The sequence below is a fragment of the Oreochromis aureus genome, linkage group 12, assembly GCF_013358895.1.
Source record: "Oreochromis aureus strain Israel breed Guangdong linkage group 12, ZZ_aureus, whole genome shotgun sequence".
Lineage (NCBI taxonomy): Eukaryota > Metazoa > Chordata > Actinopteri > Cichliformes > Cichlidae > Oreochromis > Oreochromis aureus.
The window spans coordinates 38,458,074-38,473,817 of NC_052953.1; the positions used below are offsets into that span (position 1 = coordinate 38,458,074).

General features: G+C 40.4%; 1 protein-coding gene across 1 annotated transcript; it reads right to left on the reverse strand.

Annotated features, from left to right (window-relative positions):
* Positions 1 to 1,376: 1,376 nt before the first annotated feature.
* lhx2b (LIM homeobox 2b) lies at positions 1,377 to 11,303 on the reverse strand. Its single transcript, XM_031738792.2, has 5 exons — positions 10,556 to 11,303; positions 8,885 to 9,087; positions 7,799 to 8,169; positions 4,785 to 4,990; positions 1,377 to 2,132 (listed from the first exon to the last, which is right to left on the reverse strand). Exons 1-5 carry the CDS (start codon positions 10,736 to 10,738, stop codon positions 1,842 to 1,844), a joined length of 1,254 nt encoding a protein of 417 aa, XP_031594652.2. The 5' UTR covers positions 10,739 to 11,303; the 3' UTR covers positions 1,377 to 1,841.
* Positions 11,304 to 15,744: the final 4,441 nt, after the last annotated feature.

Consider the following 15,744-nt stretch of genomic DNA (forward strand, 5'->3'; position numbering starts at 1 on the left):
TTCGCGCTGGTACGTCTGTATTGCTCTGCCATCATAAGTGAAACTAAGTTACTCATTTTGGACTTGAAACTAATAAATACTGAACAGTTACTTTGACTGAGATTCAAACACATATAAGCAGAGCTATGAAAAACAGAAAAATGGCCTGACTGGCAGATTACTGTGCATTAGCATTTTGAGCAAGCTAGATCCAGTTACAGCTCATGTTTGGTTCACGGAGGCACTTTCCTTTTTCTTTACATGGCATAATACTTTCCCACATATCAGAGCCACTGAGGTGTGCATCACTGTAGCATTTTTGGGAGGGTGCACATCAAGGTACAATGTCTGTTATGGCATATAGGACACAGTATAGATTTAACACAGTACTATAAATCAGACATGAAGCAGGATACTTGATGTTTGTCATGTTACCTTACAGCTGGAAGCAGTAGGTCTCATGCAACATATATATAACATGAAAGATTTGACTGAAAACAGCTCTTCAAATCTGTATCCTGACTGTATTTCAAGGAAGATCAAGAGGCATTTTTAAAATATTTAATTGTGTGTTTTATCACTTCACCTTGAAATTGGACACATGTCTATACGACTTTCAAAGTCACTGGATATCTTAACAACAGAAAACAGTGTCTTTTAAAGCCATGTTTAAGTTCATAAGTTCAAGTTCACAAGTTTGTGAACTTGTTAAATCTGAACTTCACCTTTTGACATCCACCAGGTTACCGGCAACCTATCCAGGGTTAGTCACCTGCTAAATCAGCAAATTTTAAGAAACTAAACTAGTAACTAGTAAGAATTTTGCTGTTCAGATAATTTCTGAAACATTAATTTTGGAATTACATCTTTTTCCTATTAAAAGCTTTGTGTGTGTTCCAGAGAAGTGAAAATTAAAAATGAATGGGCATTCACCGAGACGGGTCTCAGTAACCAGGTGGATGTTAATGAAATCGATCCCATCATTTGGTGAGGTTTGTTATCATGAACTGATCTGCATTGGGCCACCAGTGCATTAAACTAAAAGTCGAGACAAGCACTCATGTCTGAACACTTTGAACAACAGCTTTTTAGCCAAGTTTAAGTGAAGAAAATTCAAAAGAGTTGAGATCAAAAACAAGAATTATTTGCCTCTCGCCTTTTTCTTTTAAATTAAAGTGCAGCAGAATGGGCTTTACTGCACGTTCACACAAACACAAAGAGGAACAAGCCAGAACTCACACACATACATAAATGCGCACAAGGAGTCGAGTTAATTCAGTCATACTGCTTTCTTCTGATGCAAATCACTCACGTGTGACCGACTTTTAGAAACAGCAGTTAAGATAAGTGGACCATAAGGCACGTGGCAGTCATAGGATATTGTAACCTGTGTTTAATCTCAGATTTCCAAAACAAAAGAAAGAAAGAAAGAAAGAAAGAAAGAAAGAAAGAAAGAAAGAAAGAAAATGATTTTTTACAATCCTTCTAACAGTGATTCTTGTACAATATAACATAAATACTGTGTTGGAAAAAATGATATTCCAAATTTTTTTTTTTACCACTTTCAGTCTCTCTCTGTAAACATTGAAAAATGCAAATCAAGTCTCCTCAGTTCTCAACAAGACAACATCAAAATAACAACAAATGTTCCGTGTGTAAGGCTCAGCCACCTCACTAATCAAACAGTCTCTAAAGGAAACCTTTTCAGTTTGCTTCCTTTTGTTTTCTAATCCGTTAAATGTTCCAAGGAGTGAACCATGCTTAATTGTAGATCCACAAGGAGCAGAGGTGAGCAGGGGGGAGCTAAGGGATGGGGCCAGGGAGGACAGGGGAGAGGGGGCTGTGAAGAAGGGCTCCATCTATCAGAAGAGGCTGGTCAGCGTGGTCTGTGATGGGCTCCGGCACTCGTGGACATCCATGCTACCTGGCACGGAGGTAAGCACAGAAGTGACAGTGGGCATGGTGGGGTTGGTCAAGTCCGTAAGGGTGGTGGGTGTGCTGGAGGGACTCATGGAGGCATTGGAGATCTCAGAGGCCGGGCCTGACGGTGTACCACCCTGCAGCGTCGAGCCGTCGGACGCCTTGTCTACCCCGGTGCTCTCCTGCCGCAGCAGGTTCCTCCTGAATTTGGCCCGAGCGTTTTGGAACCACACCTGCAGATGGATGATTTGTTAGTACACTTCTAAATACCAAAAAAAAAAAAAAACCACGCATGTTTGATATCATAAAGGTATAACTTTCATGTAGGAAAAAACAAAATGAAAAACAAAGTACAACATTTTTACAGGAGCTTTCAGTTCAACCTACTTGGTCATTCCTGAGTGTGCAGATGGTTTTGCTTTTCTTGGGTCCAGGTTTTGAAATATCAACAACATTTTTTAATTTGGAACCGTTTCCTCCAGTAAAATAATTCCAAATATATTTGTTTTGGTGCTGAAATGTAATTTTCAGTGGTGTGAGCGCTTCCAGTATATTGGGCTAAATGTCTGCACGCCACTAAAGATAGATTTTGAAATATGTTCCACTGCCCTTTCTACAGTGTTCGATTAACCGGGAACTCCTGTCTCCAGCATTTTCAGTACACTACATTTATGCATTATGTTTGCTGTTGGTCATACAGTTTTATGCAGACTATAGTTTGAAGTGTTCTGCTGAGCGGTCAGTGCGACTGTTAACGTGCAACATAAATGCCAGCCCACTCCTTTAAAAAGTCTGTATATAAACTGGATTTCTAACAAAATGTAATGTGTCACTGTGAACACAGTGGACATGATTTCTTCTCTCAGTCTTGTCGCTTCCTACAGCAGGTAATACAGTTCAGGCTCTTCAGCTGCCTCACCACACAGCACCGACACTACTAAAAAGAGGACGTGATACTCATGCTGATGGATTACCTACTGTATCCCAGGCAGGTTTCGAAGCTAATTTTGATGCTCTAGTAAAATAAATGGAGACCTATGGCTGCCTGAAAGCTGGGAAAACCCCTCTCAGGGGTTTCAGCCTCTTGTGTTGGAAACTGGCTAGTTGTGAGGTATCAGCTGAGAGGTATCTAACACATTTTGATGTTTCCAGAACGCACAGTTGAGTCAGGAGCAAAGAAACGGCAAAAGGGTCTATCAGAAGACTGGCACAGACAAATAATAATTTATTTCATAATTGTTTGCTTACTTGACTTTAACAGCTAAAGTACCAAACGTGTTTCACAACGATTGGTGATGAAAACCAGAGCTGAAAGGACTTTAAATATCTGAAACCTAACTTTAAATGACTTTAAATGTTGCCTGTGCATTAGTCAAATCAAATTTACTAAGTGAATAAATCAAATTAGTATGTAAGTATGAAAACTTTAACTCAGCTTTAACTGAACACATTTCACAAATTTTCTTTGACTAAGACCAAAACCTCTCCGTACCTAAACCAGCCTGAGCCGAACTGTGACAAATGTAGAAACTGTCACATCTCAAGCAACAGACGTGTGTCTCTTGGGGAATAAGTATATTTCAAAAATGTAAATATATCAAAATATAACGCGGCTTGTGATGTCACTGAATCTCAAGAATACCCATATTATCTCCATTATCTCGTGAGCATGTCTTTGTGTCTCTTTAAAGTCTGTTTACAGATGTTCTGACTGGAGACAAAGATAAAAGAACACTTGGAAACACAAAGCCCGAGCACTCTTCTGCTGTGTATAAAAGCTATAAAAGTCTTTACTTTTCATGGCTACTCACACAAAAGAAATTAAGCCATTTCTTTTATTATGCTTGCACATGAAAACAGAGAGCAATATCCTCCTGCTTTCATTGACCCTGGGAAAAAAGCAACATGGGTCCTATTTACAGTGTATGCAGAAAGAAATGCAGTTATGATTTTACACATTTGCAATTAGATTAATGATATCCTTATTTTTTTATTACAACCTTCCTTTTTGCTCTAGAATTTTCATTTATTTGTCATGTTTTTGAAAATATGATTTCCTCTCTTTTTCCAGTAATAAAAGTGTGTTCTGTGATTTGCAGAGCGAATGAGGCAGCAGTCCTCGCCGAGCGGAGTGTTGGGAAGTGTTAGTGATGGAATCATGATGGAGCCATGGGAATCGGGCGGCTAGAGAGTCGCTTCAGCTGGAGTAACAGACATGAAAACTCGAACGCATCAAAGCAAAACGACTGCTTTGTTTTCTGTGAGCGTTAATTAAAGCAGCGGGATGTTTTTTTTTCTTCCTTCTCAGTAAAATTTTGATTTAGAAACCTTTTTGTCTTATTTTTCTTCTTTTCAGTACCCCAGATAATATGCTGTCGTCTTTTGTGGAAATCAAATGCTCTGTTGTGTTGTCTCTTTCTTTGCGTGTATTACAGAGCTTTTTGCTTTTCATCCCTCACTCATCACCATAACATCACATCATCCACTGAATTATATTACGTTTATTTTTTTTAACATTTCTCTTTGATTTCCAGGTAATTTTGGTTTCCAGCATGAACAGAAATATTGAGTCTGTTTTTCCTGAAGGCAATTAGAAATTCTGCTTCTGCTGTTATGAAAACGAGAAAAGAAAACAGAAACAAAAACAAAGGGAATCCAATTCTGATTTTGTTTTACTTGTTTCCTGAAGGTCTTCCAAGAACTTGAGATGAAAAACAGCAAAATCATAAAATAAAACAGCTGATTTGGCTCCTAACTGTAAAACACCACTTCATTTATATTACCATTGGTTATCACTGGAAACGTCTCCCTGTTGGCTTGTGCAAGCTACTTTTAGTAATAGAAAAGTGAACTGTGGTCGAGAAGTGAGAGGCTGCTGGCGCTACCTGTAAGACCCGCTTGGTGAGGCCAGTTTTCTGGGCAAGCTGCTTGAGGTCCTTGGCGTCTGGGTTGTGGTTGATGGCAAAGTAGGACTTCATGGTCCTCAGCTGGTGATGCTTGAAGGACGTCCGCATGCGCTTGGTCTTCTGACTGGAGCTGTACTGGGAGTCCCTGTCCATGGATTCGCCGTCGTTCTCATTACAGCTCAGCGCTTCATGTCGACAGGGAAGGGAGGACAGTGGGTTAAGACAAGTTGCAACTCATTATTAACGTCATCATTTCATTCCTCTGGTGCTGTTTATGAAATTCTCATGTCCCCAGAGTATTATACTGTTAACAGCAAGGAGGTGAAAATATATTTCAAAGAGTAGCCTGGGCATTTAAAACCTGCGCTTTCAATTTAATTTAATGTTATTTTTATAGCACCAGTTTGCCTTAGTGAGCAAATAATTCATATAAACAGCACTTGATGAAAAACAAAATCCTTTTCACAGAAACAGACCTGTGGCAGAACTGTTGTGGCAAATGGGGGGGGGGGGGGGGTGTATTTTATTTGTAATTTTTTCATATATTATTTTATTTAAATGTCTAGATTAAATTCAGCAAATCTATAGAAACTTTGTGCACTGAGGAGCTTCGTGAGGCGCTGACTTTAAAGCACGACAGTGTGACTGATCCAAATAACTAAGCTGTAAAAAAAAAGAAGAAAATTGTTTTCTAAGCTCTATTATTGTACAGATTTCTTTGTAAATACAATAAAAACGCTTCATTCTCTGTTTAAATCTGCACAGAAATACAAAGTGACCAAACAGCTGTTTCTTCCAGCTGCAGATCACCTCCTCTCCTCATGCACCAGTCTATCTGTTTGTGTCTTTCTGTCCTAGGAGGAGGTGCGAGCCTGGATACAGCCATCTCTCTCTCTCTCTCTCACACACACACACACACACGCACGCACGCACACACACAGTAACAACAACACACATGTATTTGTCCCCAGCCTGAAAAATTCTTGGCAATATTCAAAGTGTTGCTGCATGCATAACAGTTCGCGTTCAATATCAGAACGTTGCAAACGATGAATATGAAGTGAGTGAAAACCAACGGAATAACACTTCACTTAATTAGCCGATACACACCAGGCAGAACAAATGCTGCTTTCTGGCCAAAACATATGCTGTAGCTTTTTTTTTTTTTCTTTTACAAAAAATAGGAGAAAAGCAGCTTGTAGACGGTTTCCTTTTCCCTGGTCTTCCTGCATAGTTTACGGCCGTTAAAACCAATGTAGGAGCTGGCGCAAGGTTAGGGTTAGAACTGTTCTCATGTGTCTATTCAGGTGACGCTTTCGTGTTGTGTGTGGCTGCAAACAGAAGAGGGCGCATCGCTTCTTCACTCTCATCACTCAGCTTCACGAGCTTTTTCTTCGGTTTTTCTTAAATGCCCACATTGAAAAAGCAAAACTAATTCACAGCATTTTATACCGAATTTACTTTTCCTTCCTTTTTCGTCATCATGACACCCTGTATGTGTGTGTGTGTGTGTGTGTGTGCGCGCGCGCGCGCGCTTGTGTCTGTGTGGGTTTTCTTTTGACATTTTTTACATTTAAACGTCCATCACTATGTGAAATTATGTCAACTTACACATTTTTTCATCTTCTACGTTTTAAGAAATGAGAAATCCGAACAGAAGGCCTTCTTATGTGATCACTCCGAGGCTTTAACACCATGTTAGCTGCAATCGGCTTGTTTTTTACGTGAATATGGGAAAAGGATGAGACTCCAACCACATATTGCTGCCGTTAGCAACTTATTGCGCTCCCTACTCCCTCTTCAAGTGAATAACTCATCAAATCACATTGATCTGGCTGAAATAAACCCAGTTTGGCCTGGTCCCAATACAAAAAAATAAAAACGCTCACTCAGTGTGTGTATATGCCTGTGTGTGGTTGGAAAGGAGCGAGTGAGAGAGGGGTACAGAGAGGTGGTTTGGGGGAGGGGGGGGTGTTGTGCGTGGGTGAGGAAGACTAGTGGTGGTGGTGGCTGGGGGTAGGGTCTGTAGATGTCTATGGAGCCTGACAAGTGGAAAAGGGCGAAAGCAAAAGCCGGCACATCAAAAAACTTTTCTTTTCACTCCACAAAGAGGACATGAGAGGAAAAAAAGTTTAACATCCGCACACTGTTGCCACTGTAATTTTAGTTGTATTGAGTTGTATTAAAAGTCCAGTCCACATATTTCAGTCCACATATTGAGGCTGTTTGCAGTAAATAAGGTCTAAGTGAGCGCTCACTTGTTTCTATACTGCACTTTTCTTCTTTGTAACATGCGGCTGTTTTTGTCCCGTGGCCCACACTTGGCCCGCGAGCTTTTTCTCTGTTTAAAAGTTCAGGCTTATTCGTGCAGGGTGTTTAGCGTCTACACGAACGCGCTGCTGATACTTCAAAACTGAGCCGAAACTGTGCAGACTCACAAAGTGTGTATGATCCAGCAGAGGTTACAGGAAAGTGCGCAAAAATGTGAAAAGCACAACAAATGGAAAGGGTCGCTGTACGCCCACTATTTCGCACAATTCGGTGTTAAAAATATTACAGAGACACCAGGACGGGTTTAAACCTTCTAATATCTCACTTTGAAGTTACAGCGAACTCTAAATGGAGATATTAGAGCAACAAAGATGTTGTTTTAAATATCGAATAAGTTTTATGGCAATGCTCAAACAGCGTCACCACCGAGGACGCCACAGCACAGTAAAAATCTTTAAAGGAATGTTACAAAAACATTATTCATTAATGAAGTCTGTCAGCTTCAGTCAGCTCCCTTCACGCTTCGTGGCTCTTGATCTCCACTGTGGAGCGAACAAAAGCTCAAAGAACTGTTTCTTAAATTTCTTTAAAGGTCTAAAACGATTCAGGCAAAACTTGGCATTAATTAAATAAAAAGGAACAAACGCAAATTATAACTATGTCACGTTTTCAGTATAATTTCGAACATTTTTTTTCTTTCACCTATGGAGATTCATTTTTACCTGCATTATAAGCAGCCAGCTCGGCCCCTGGCCCAGGACTTTTCCTCTTCCTCGGCCTTCCTTTCTGCACCGTCCCCACGCTGCTGAAGTAGGATAGTCCGAGCGTGTTGGCCGGGCCCAGGCCTTTGTGCTGCACCACGTCCGCGTGGTTAAAATGTGTCTCATATTCTCCCTGGATGAGAGTCTCAAAGTGCAGCCGACAGTACACCAGACTGTCTTTCATGCCAAAGTGGTCCCCGGTGGTGAGCATCTTGCTGCAGGTAGTGCAGGTGAAGCAGTTGAGGTGATAGACCAGGTCCCGAGCTCGCATCACCATCTCCGAGGCCGAGATTCCCAGGTGGCACCGAGCGCATCTCTGCACCGAAAATCTTCTGCGGACAACACAGAAACCTCATCAGCGGCTGCATGCGAAACCTGGTGGGCTGTGCTGGTAAACTATGCAGTGGCACGTGTTTTTATGCAAATACACCAACTTTGACGCACTTAAAGAAGGTGCAAAAAGTTTCCCTGTGGACGAGTATGCTAAAACCTCGACAGCAGATGAGGGAGTTTGCTACATATATTTTAAAAATACCTTTTGTATTTAAAATAGAATCAAAATAGGATTCTATTTTTTTTATTTAATTTCCTTGGGCCCAAAGTATTCCTGAGGCTCTCCGTTACTGCAAGGTCGGGGTGGCGGGGGTCACGCTCCCCTAGAGAGATGCTAACCCTAAAACTAATGCTTTCTTTATCTGATTTTCAGGGGAGGGGTTTAGCACAACTGTCAGCATGAATCACAGCTTTTCGTTGGGTCTTAAATGCTTCAAGAGCTTTGACAGGAAAACTCCGAACATCACATTTCTAAAGACTTGCAAAAAGCATGTATTCATTGCACAAAATCTGAACTGCAACGCCAGCATCAGTTATATTTATGTGAAACTAAAAAAAATAATTATTTCATTGACACATTTTACTAATTGATTGACACACTGATTACTAATGTTTTAAAATACCCCCGCTCAAACCCGGTGCTGCTTTAGATGAAGATAATACAAATATTCATCAATCACATGACCGGGATTAGAGCCCTGTGCGCTCTCCTACCTGTAGTAGTCCTCTTTGCAGTAGATGCTGCCGTCTTTGCTGAAGCAGGTGAGCTCGGACTCCAGGTTGAGTTTGCACTCGCAGCACTTGAGGCAGCGCATGTGCCACTGCTTGTCCACGGCCAACAGGTAATATCGGTCCGCGATTTTCCTGCCGCAGCCCGCGCACAGAGCCACGCGCTCGTTGGTCATGCATGGCATGGACTGCAGGTCGAAGCCGTCAGGACATTGGGAGGACAAAAAAACAAACAAATAAACAAAAAAAACAAAGAGAGAGACTCAAAATAAAATCCCGTAAAATCCTTGAAAGCTACAGGACCTCATCTCTATGATATTCTCCTCGAATATCAGCTCACTGCTGAGGGCCACCACTTCCGTGGGGCAAGAACAATAGTCTAAAGATAAAAAAACAAAACAAAAAACACACACACACACACACACACACACACATATATATATATATATATATATATATATATATATATATATATATGAATAAAATACTATTGAAATTAAAGTGAAATTAAAGTAGCCGCTCTTCTTTCCATCCAACGACACAAGAAATTAGATATATTAAAACGAGTATTTTTGTTTCAGTAAAGGAAATAATGAGCTACAATTACTCTGAAGAGTCTTTACAAAGACAGCATAAATTACACGGGTAACAGGGGAGGTCATAGCGTCATTATTCTAATAATACCGAATACTCAAAAGGCAATGTGGCAAATAAAACGAAGAACTAAACATAAAGTCGTATAATTGCACTTAAAAAGCTCATCGAAGTTCGTTGACATGCTGTGTGTGGGCTTGGAGAATACTGAAGAACATTTGTGGTCATGGGAAGCTGTGTCTGTGCTGTCAGTTTCTATCAAAAAATATAAACCCAGCCATGCTCGTAAAAGCTTTTAATATGAAACAAAGCCTTGTGAGACGTGCATTATTTTTCCAAAGGCCTGTGAATACGGACACATATGCACGCACTTCTAATTTGCAAAATCTGGTTAATAATAATAATAATAATAATAATAATAATAATAATAATAATAATTAACACATTTTAAAAACGTGTTTGATTTTATTACAAATATAATTTATTATTAGAAAATACTCTAAAAATTTGGGATTTCATTGTGAAAATATAGAAAATAAAAAGAACGGTTGGAAATATGTATTTAAAAACTTGCTAGCTTGTTTGCTGTAATGTAACGTGACAAAGTTGGGGCGTTTATTGGACAGATTAATAGATATATGGATGTTTAATGTTTGCTTACAAAGCAATAACTATTTATATAAAAAAAACAATTTATAAAAACAAATTCGTGAATTTTGCAGACGAATGTCTTCTTTTTGAATTATTTCACTGTCTGCTCGTCTCAGGTTTTTTTCTGTCTGAAGCTTTGCTGAGATTAAGTTTTAAATGAAAGTGTGGCAGAAATCAGAAGGTTTAGGCCTGTAACAACAACTTTGAGAGCAACTTCCATGAAACAAATAAATGAAAAATAATTAGAGGCGGGGGGAGAAACATTTTGTGGATACTTTTCCTCTAGTTTGAATTTAGAGTAAAATCAAATTGCTTGGAGCTGGAAGAGTGCAGCCGTTGTCACATGTTTCCAGGCTGCCATGCTGCTTGCGCTAACAAGCCAAAGAGGGCCAAAACATGAATCTCGCCTACCGTCTCTGACTCTCCCATATCGATGGCTGAGCTGATGGCCGCTGACTCGCTCTTTCCTCTCCGGTCCATTTCTTCCACCACACCGCGAACGTCGCCTCCGGGGAGGCCATGGAAAAGCATCGTAGCCGCAGATGGGAGGATGTTATAACTGTTCTCTTCAGATCTGCAAGCCAAGATGTCCATGAGAGGGGGAACCTTGTGCAATTATGCCACTCAAAATTTTCGATCTTTTAACGTTTCCTTTCTTGCCGTGACAAGCGAGAAATCCAGATCAGGGAGGAAAAAATATGAGGGAAAAACTGGACACGTGTTCTCCACACTACGTCTCATCTGCCAATGGAAACCGTCATCCGAATCTCTCCAGCTCTCGTTATTAATAAGCTATGATTAATTCATTAAAAAGCGCACAGATTTGCCTTCTCTTAGTGGGATCTATTTTATCTCAGACATGATAATATGTTTCACTGCCAATTGCTCTTTCTAGATTTTCTTTTCCATTTACGGTGACTAAACATACCAACTACAGAAGCTCCCGTTGCATGGATCTCAGCTCTGCTCCTCGCCGGGAGTAATATTTCAGGTTTTCGACAGTCTGCAAAATATTTCCTCTTTTCTTCTGCAGAACAATTCGTAACTCTGTACAAATGGCAGTGCCAAAAGATGAGCAGCAGCTTTCTACTGCATCGCCCAGCCCGAAAAATAATATTTCAAACAGAAAAAAAAAAACTAGACCTGGGTATTTTAGAAAGGCTTTTTCCTCCTCCTTAACAGTCCAAGTTGAGACTTACGGTAAACTACTTTTGCTTTGCAGAAAGAAAAAAACTCATAAAAACAAAAACAAGCTTAAAAAAACGAAAATAAAATCCTGCCGGCCGTCTGGGAGAAGAAGCAGTTTTCCTTTACGGTAGTTTGTTTAGATAATGTTTAGTCTTTTGCCAAGGAGGCTGCATAGATGTGCGTAACAGCAGAAGAGGAGGAGTTGGCTTTACGTTGACTGATGATAGGCGAGTGTTAGCTGGCCCCCAAAACCGCCGTTCCTCCTTCTCAGGTCCGGTTGGACTCTCCGCTCCTTATCAACGGGACCCTGTTGCGTCACGACACACCATTTATGTTCATTGGCTGTTCCGCCGTCACCGAACTGTTTGGCCACTTTTACCGACCGGTCTAAAAACGCAGCAGTTCTCCCTTCGTTACACACGGAACACCGGCCAACCTCACACACACACACACACACACACACACACACACACACACACACACACACACACACCTCCTCCTCCTCCTCCTCATTCTGTCTGTCCGGAGCTGCTGCTTGAAAGGTCAGTTTTAAAGGAAAGAGAGCAGGAGAGAGTTTGAGCTGAGATGTTTGAGCTGTCTGTTTCTGGAGGTCTGCTAGGACCTTTGCTCGTCTGACGCACAGAGAGGGTTCCGCACAGCCCCACAGTGCTGCTGCTCCAGCTAACAGCCTCCTCATGACACCAAAGGGCTCTGCTTAATCTGCAGCGGTGGGTAGGAACGCGTGAAGTGCATAAAACAACCCATAAAGAGGAACATGGATCTTACATTTGGATATTTTGGTCACAATTATTATGACAGAAAGTATATATATAAAAAATAAATATACACAAATAAAAAAAACCCAGGGTAAACACTCTTTCTAGTAACTGTTCATTTAGCTTTTCATATTCTCATAAACCTTCTCTCTGTCTCTCTCTCTGTCTGTCTCTCTCTCTTCCTATATATAGATATATATATATAGAGATATATATATATATATATAGATATAGATATATATATAGATATAGATATATATATATAGATATATATATAGAGAGAGAGATATATATATAGATATATATATAGATATATATTCCCCTGGGAAAATGTCACCTTTCTCCAGAGAAACTAAAACCAATCAATAACAAGGTGAAGCAACTAGTTTAACTTGTGGGGCAAAGAACGTGATGTGATGCGAGGAACTGTTTACCTTTTAAATTTTATTTATTTATTTATTTTTGACTTGGGCTTTATTTCTACATCTTAGTTTCAAAGTGCTGATGCGTAAAATCATTTAGGCAAATCTGGGTGTCATCTCTTTATTTTGTCATAGGTAAAAAGCGGGATTAAATCCAGAATATATTTACAATAATAAGAAGAAGAAAAATATGCGATGAACTAAAAGATTTATACCTAAACTTTTTGATGTATGCACTGCATTACTGTAGGGTCTCTGGCATACAGTATAAAGCGCCATGAGGCAACTGCTGTTGTGATTTGGCACTATTAAAAATGAACTTGAATTCCCTTGAAAACGCTGCATTTCCTGAAATTCTGTTTGTGACGTGACTTGATATAATTGCAGGCCGGCGGCTTCACCCTTCAAGCATTTCCACCTCTTGGACATGGCGAGCAGTGGTGGCTGCTATAGCTGCATGAGTGGGACCGCAACTGATCCAGGATCCGCTCGTTCTCTAATTAGCCCTCTGCTCTTAATGAAGCGGGGTGGGAGGGAGGAAGAAGGTTTGAGGGGGTGGGGGTAGCGAGGAGTGGACTTCGTCATCACGGGATGTGTTTGAAACAATTTGAGAGTTACTGTAGTTTGCTTCATATTTCTAATTTCTTCTTTCAGACATACCTGTCCTCTCCCCTCCCGCGCATAACAGCCGCCGTTTAGGCTATTGTGAAGTTTTATAGCACAAATATGATGTTAAGCTCCTAAATCCTTATGCAAATTACCCCCTCTGTAATACCCCTAATTGAATACATGCATATTTATCATCTGTGTTTTCTATCTGCTATAATGCTGGCTTTATACATTAAACATAGCGGCAGCGGGCATGTCTGCGGGCGTGTATGAAATATGATATTAGCTGGTGGTGTAAGATTAAGGGAAAAATATTAGTTTGTATTTGTATCTGAAGGGGCCGGACTGGTTTGTTCCTTGGGTTTGATTGGAGCGAAGAAGAAACGCAGAATTTTAGAGATGATTTATGCAAATTTAGGCCGGGGTCCGGACTACAGAATATTCCTAGAAAATGTGCTCACAATATTCACATAGTGAAGAGGAAGAAAAGTCACAATATGAAAATTAAAAACAGTTCAAATGTGTTAAGGCCGGGCTGCTTAAAATAATCCAATATTTAATTCATTGACGGCACCTTTATTTAAAAAGGTAAAACTGAATTAATTACTATTGCCCCCCCTCCCCCTTGCTCTCTCTCCCTCTCTCTCTCTCTTTCTCTCTGACACACACATATGCTTTGAACAAAGCGTTTAAGTGAGCCTCTCACACTCGCGTTTTATTAGTTCCACAGTGGTTATTAGGCTCAGTGCACTGTGAACTTGTTGTATTGGCCCCTGCAGTAAAACAATGGCTTTACATATCACGAGTTTGACATCAGGTCAGGTTTGAATTTTGGTTCAAAAGTACAGTTTTGCTTTGTGCAGAGCAGAGCATCAAACATCGCGTCAGGTTCAGTGTCTTTCACCCTGACAGGGAAAAGTTTTGGAGGAAACTCTCTGTAAGTCGTTTTGCCTTACAGAGAGTTAACAAACATGTGTTCACAAACACTTTTATATGAAGATGGTTCCACGTTTATGTTATTATTATAAATTTTATTTTATTTTTTACCTAGCTTAAGGATGTTTTATTTTGTGTGTACACACACACACACACACACACACACACACACACACACACACACACAACATTTAATTTATATATACAAGTTCAATGTCATTAATCTCCTTAGGGATGTCAGAGGGTCCTGTCACTTCTAAAGTCACGGTTACGGCCCTAATAACGAAATTACCTCAAATAAAAAAACCTGATCTCGTTCTCCAAAATAAATGAAAAACCTGGTGCTGATATACCTAAAAAGAAATCTGCAGCAGTCATCACAAAATAAAATGTCATATTTATACTCAGGATGTATATCCTCCTAGTTATATCATGTGTTATTTTTTTATTTATTCAAATAGAAATCAGTTTGGGACAAAATAAGGACATTTTCATTCGGTTACTTACCTTCTTTCATAATGTATAGCAGTTGTGAGCTGTTACAGACTGGCGGAAGGCAGTTTTATGTATACAGCATAAATAATGCCTCCCTGACGGTGGGGACTGGTGCTGCTGATGGCTTGCCGTTTGATTCTCTTTCTAGCATCTTTTTATCTGCCAGTACAGAAGATGTGAGTCCACAGCCACGGTGTGTGTGTGTGTGTGTGTGTGTGTGTGTGTGTGTGTGTGTGTGTGTGTGTGTGTGTGTGTGTGTGTGTCTGTGTGTGTGTGTGAGAGAGAGAGTGATAGAATTAGAGGGTGGTGTTGCTGCTTGTCGACAACTAAAATGCTGATGCAGCTCCACTGATTACTCCTTGTCCCGTAATGATTTCCAAACGAGGCGGCCATCAATAACACAAATCTGCATTTCTCAGAAAAACATCACCCTCGTCGGGCTGCTGGCATCTTTTTGATCTCTCCCCCGTTTTTTAATTGTATTCAGCATAAAGGTAGTGGGGAGGCGTCGGGGTGCGTGGCTTTAATGGGTTGCTGCTGTGGAGGTAGGGAGTGGGTTACACTCTCTCCGAGAGCGCGGCTGTAATTAAGAAAGGGAACAAAGCATAGGAGACTAAAAACACATGAAAGAGAGGAAGCGGAAAACCTAATCACTGTACGTGCGTCGTTTGCGCTGACGCCGCCGCGCACACGCACAGGAAGAATCGCACATGAGCGCCAACGAGCACACCTGAGCCTCTCACATATTACCCTCATCTACACACAGTCTGTGAGGTAGTGCTGTTCTCTTCTGGGAGCTCTGTCCGCATCAGATTGGATCAGATTGGCTCCCATCAAAATAAATGTCATCTCACACCCTCAGCCAGCTGAGGGTCGCTAAACCTCAGGGGCCACTAAACAAAAACAAAAAAAGAAATGAATTAATAAATAAAGTTTCTTTTGAGCATTAAAATGTATTCTCACCCTCAAATTTCATTTATTTATACACTACTGTATTTATACAAATACTGTATGAAGCTCCATGTAGTTAATGCAATTTTTCTTCCCTAAATAGATCTAATATTAAGGTATTTAGGAATTAGACTGGGAGTAAATATTAGTTGCACACACTCAAAGAAGACCCTGATGCAGATGGAAGTGAACGTTCTAAACTTCAAGCAAACGTAGTCAAATC

Bases quoted from the DNA above. Each gene is read 5' to 3' on its own strand.
- lhx2b (XM_031738792.2), bottom strand. From the start codon at position 10,738: ATGGACATCTTGGCTTGCAGATCTGAAGAGAACAGTTATAACATCCTC. The intron at 8,170-8,884 runs GTAGGAGAGCGC...TGTTGTCCGCAG, and splicing joins TGCAAAGAGGACTACTACAG to AAGATTTTCGGTGCAGAGAT. The intron at 2,133-4,784 runs GTAGCGCCAGCA...ATCCATCTGCAG, and splicing joins TCACCAAGCGGGTCTTACAG to GTGTGGTTCCAAAACGCTCG.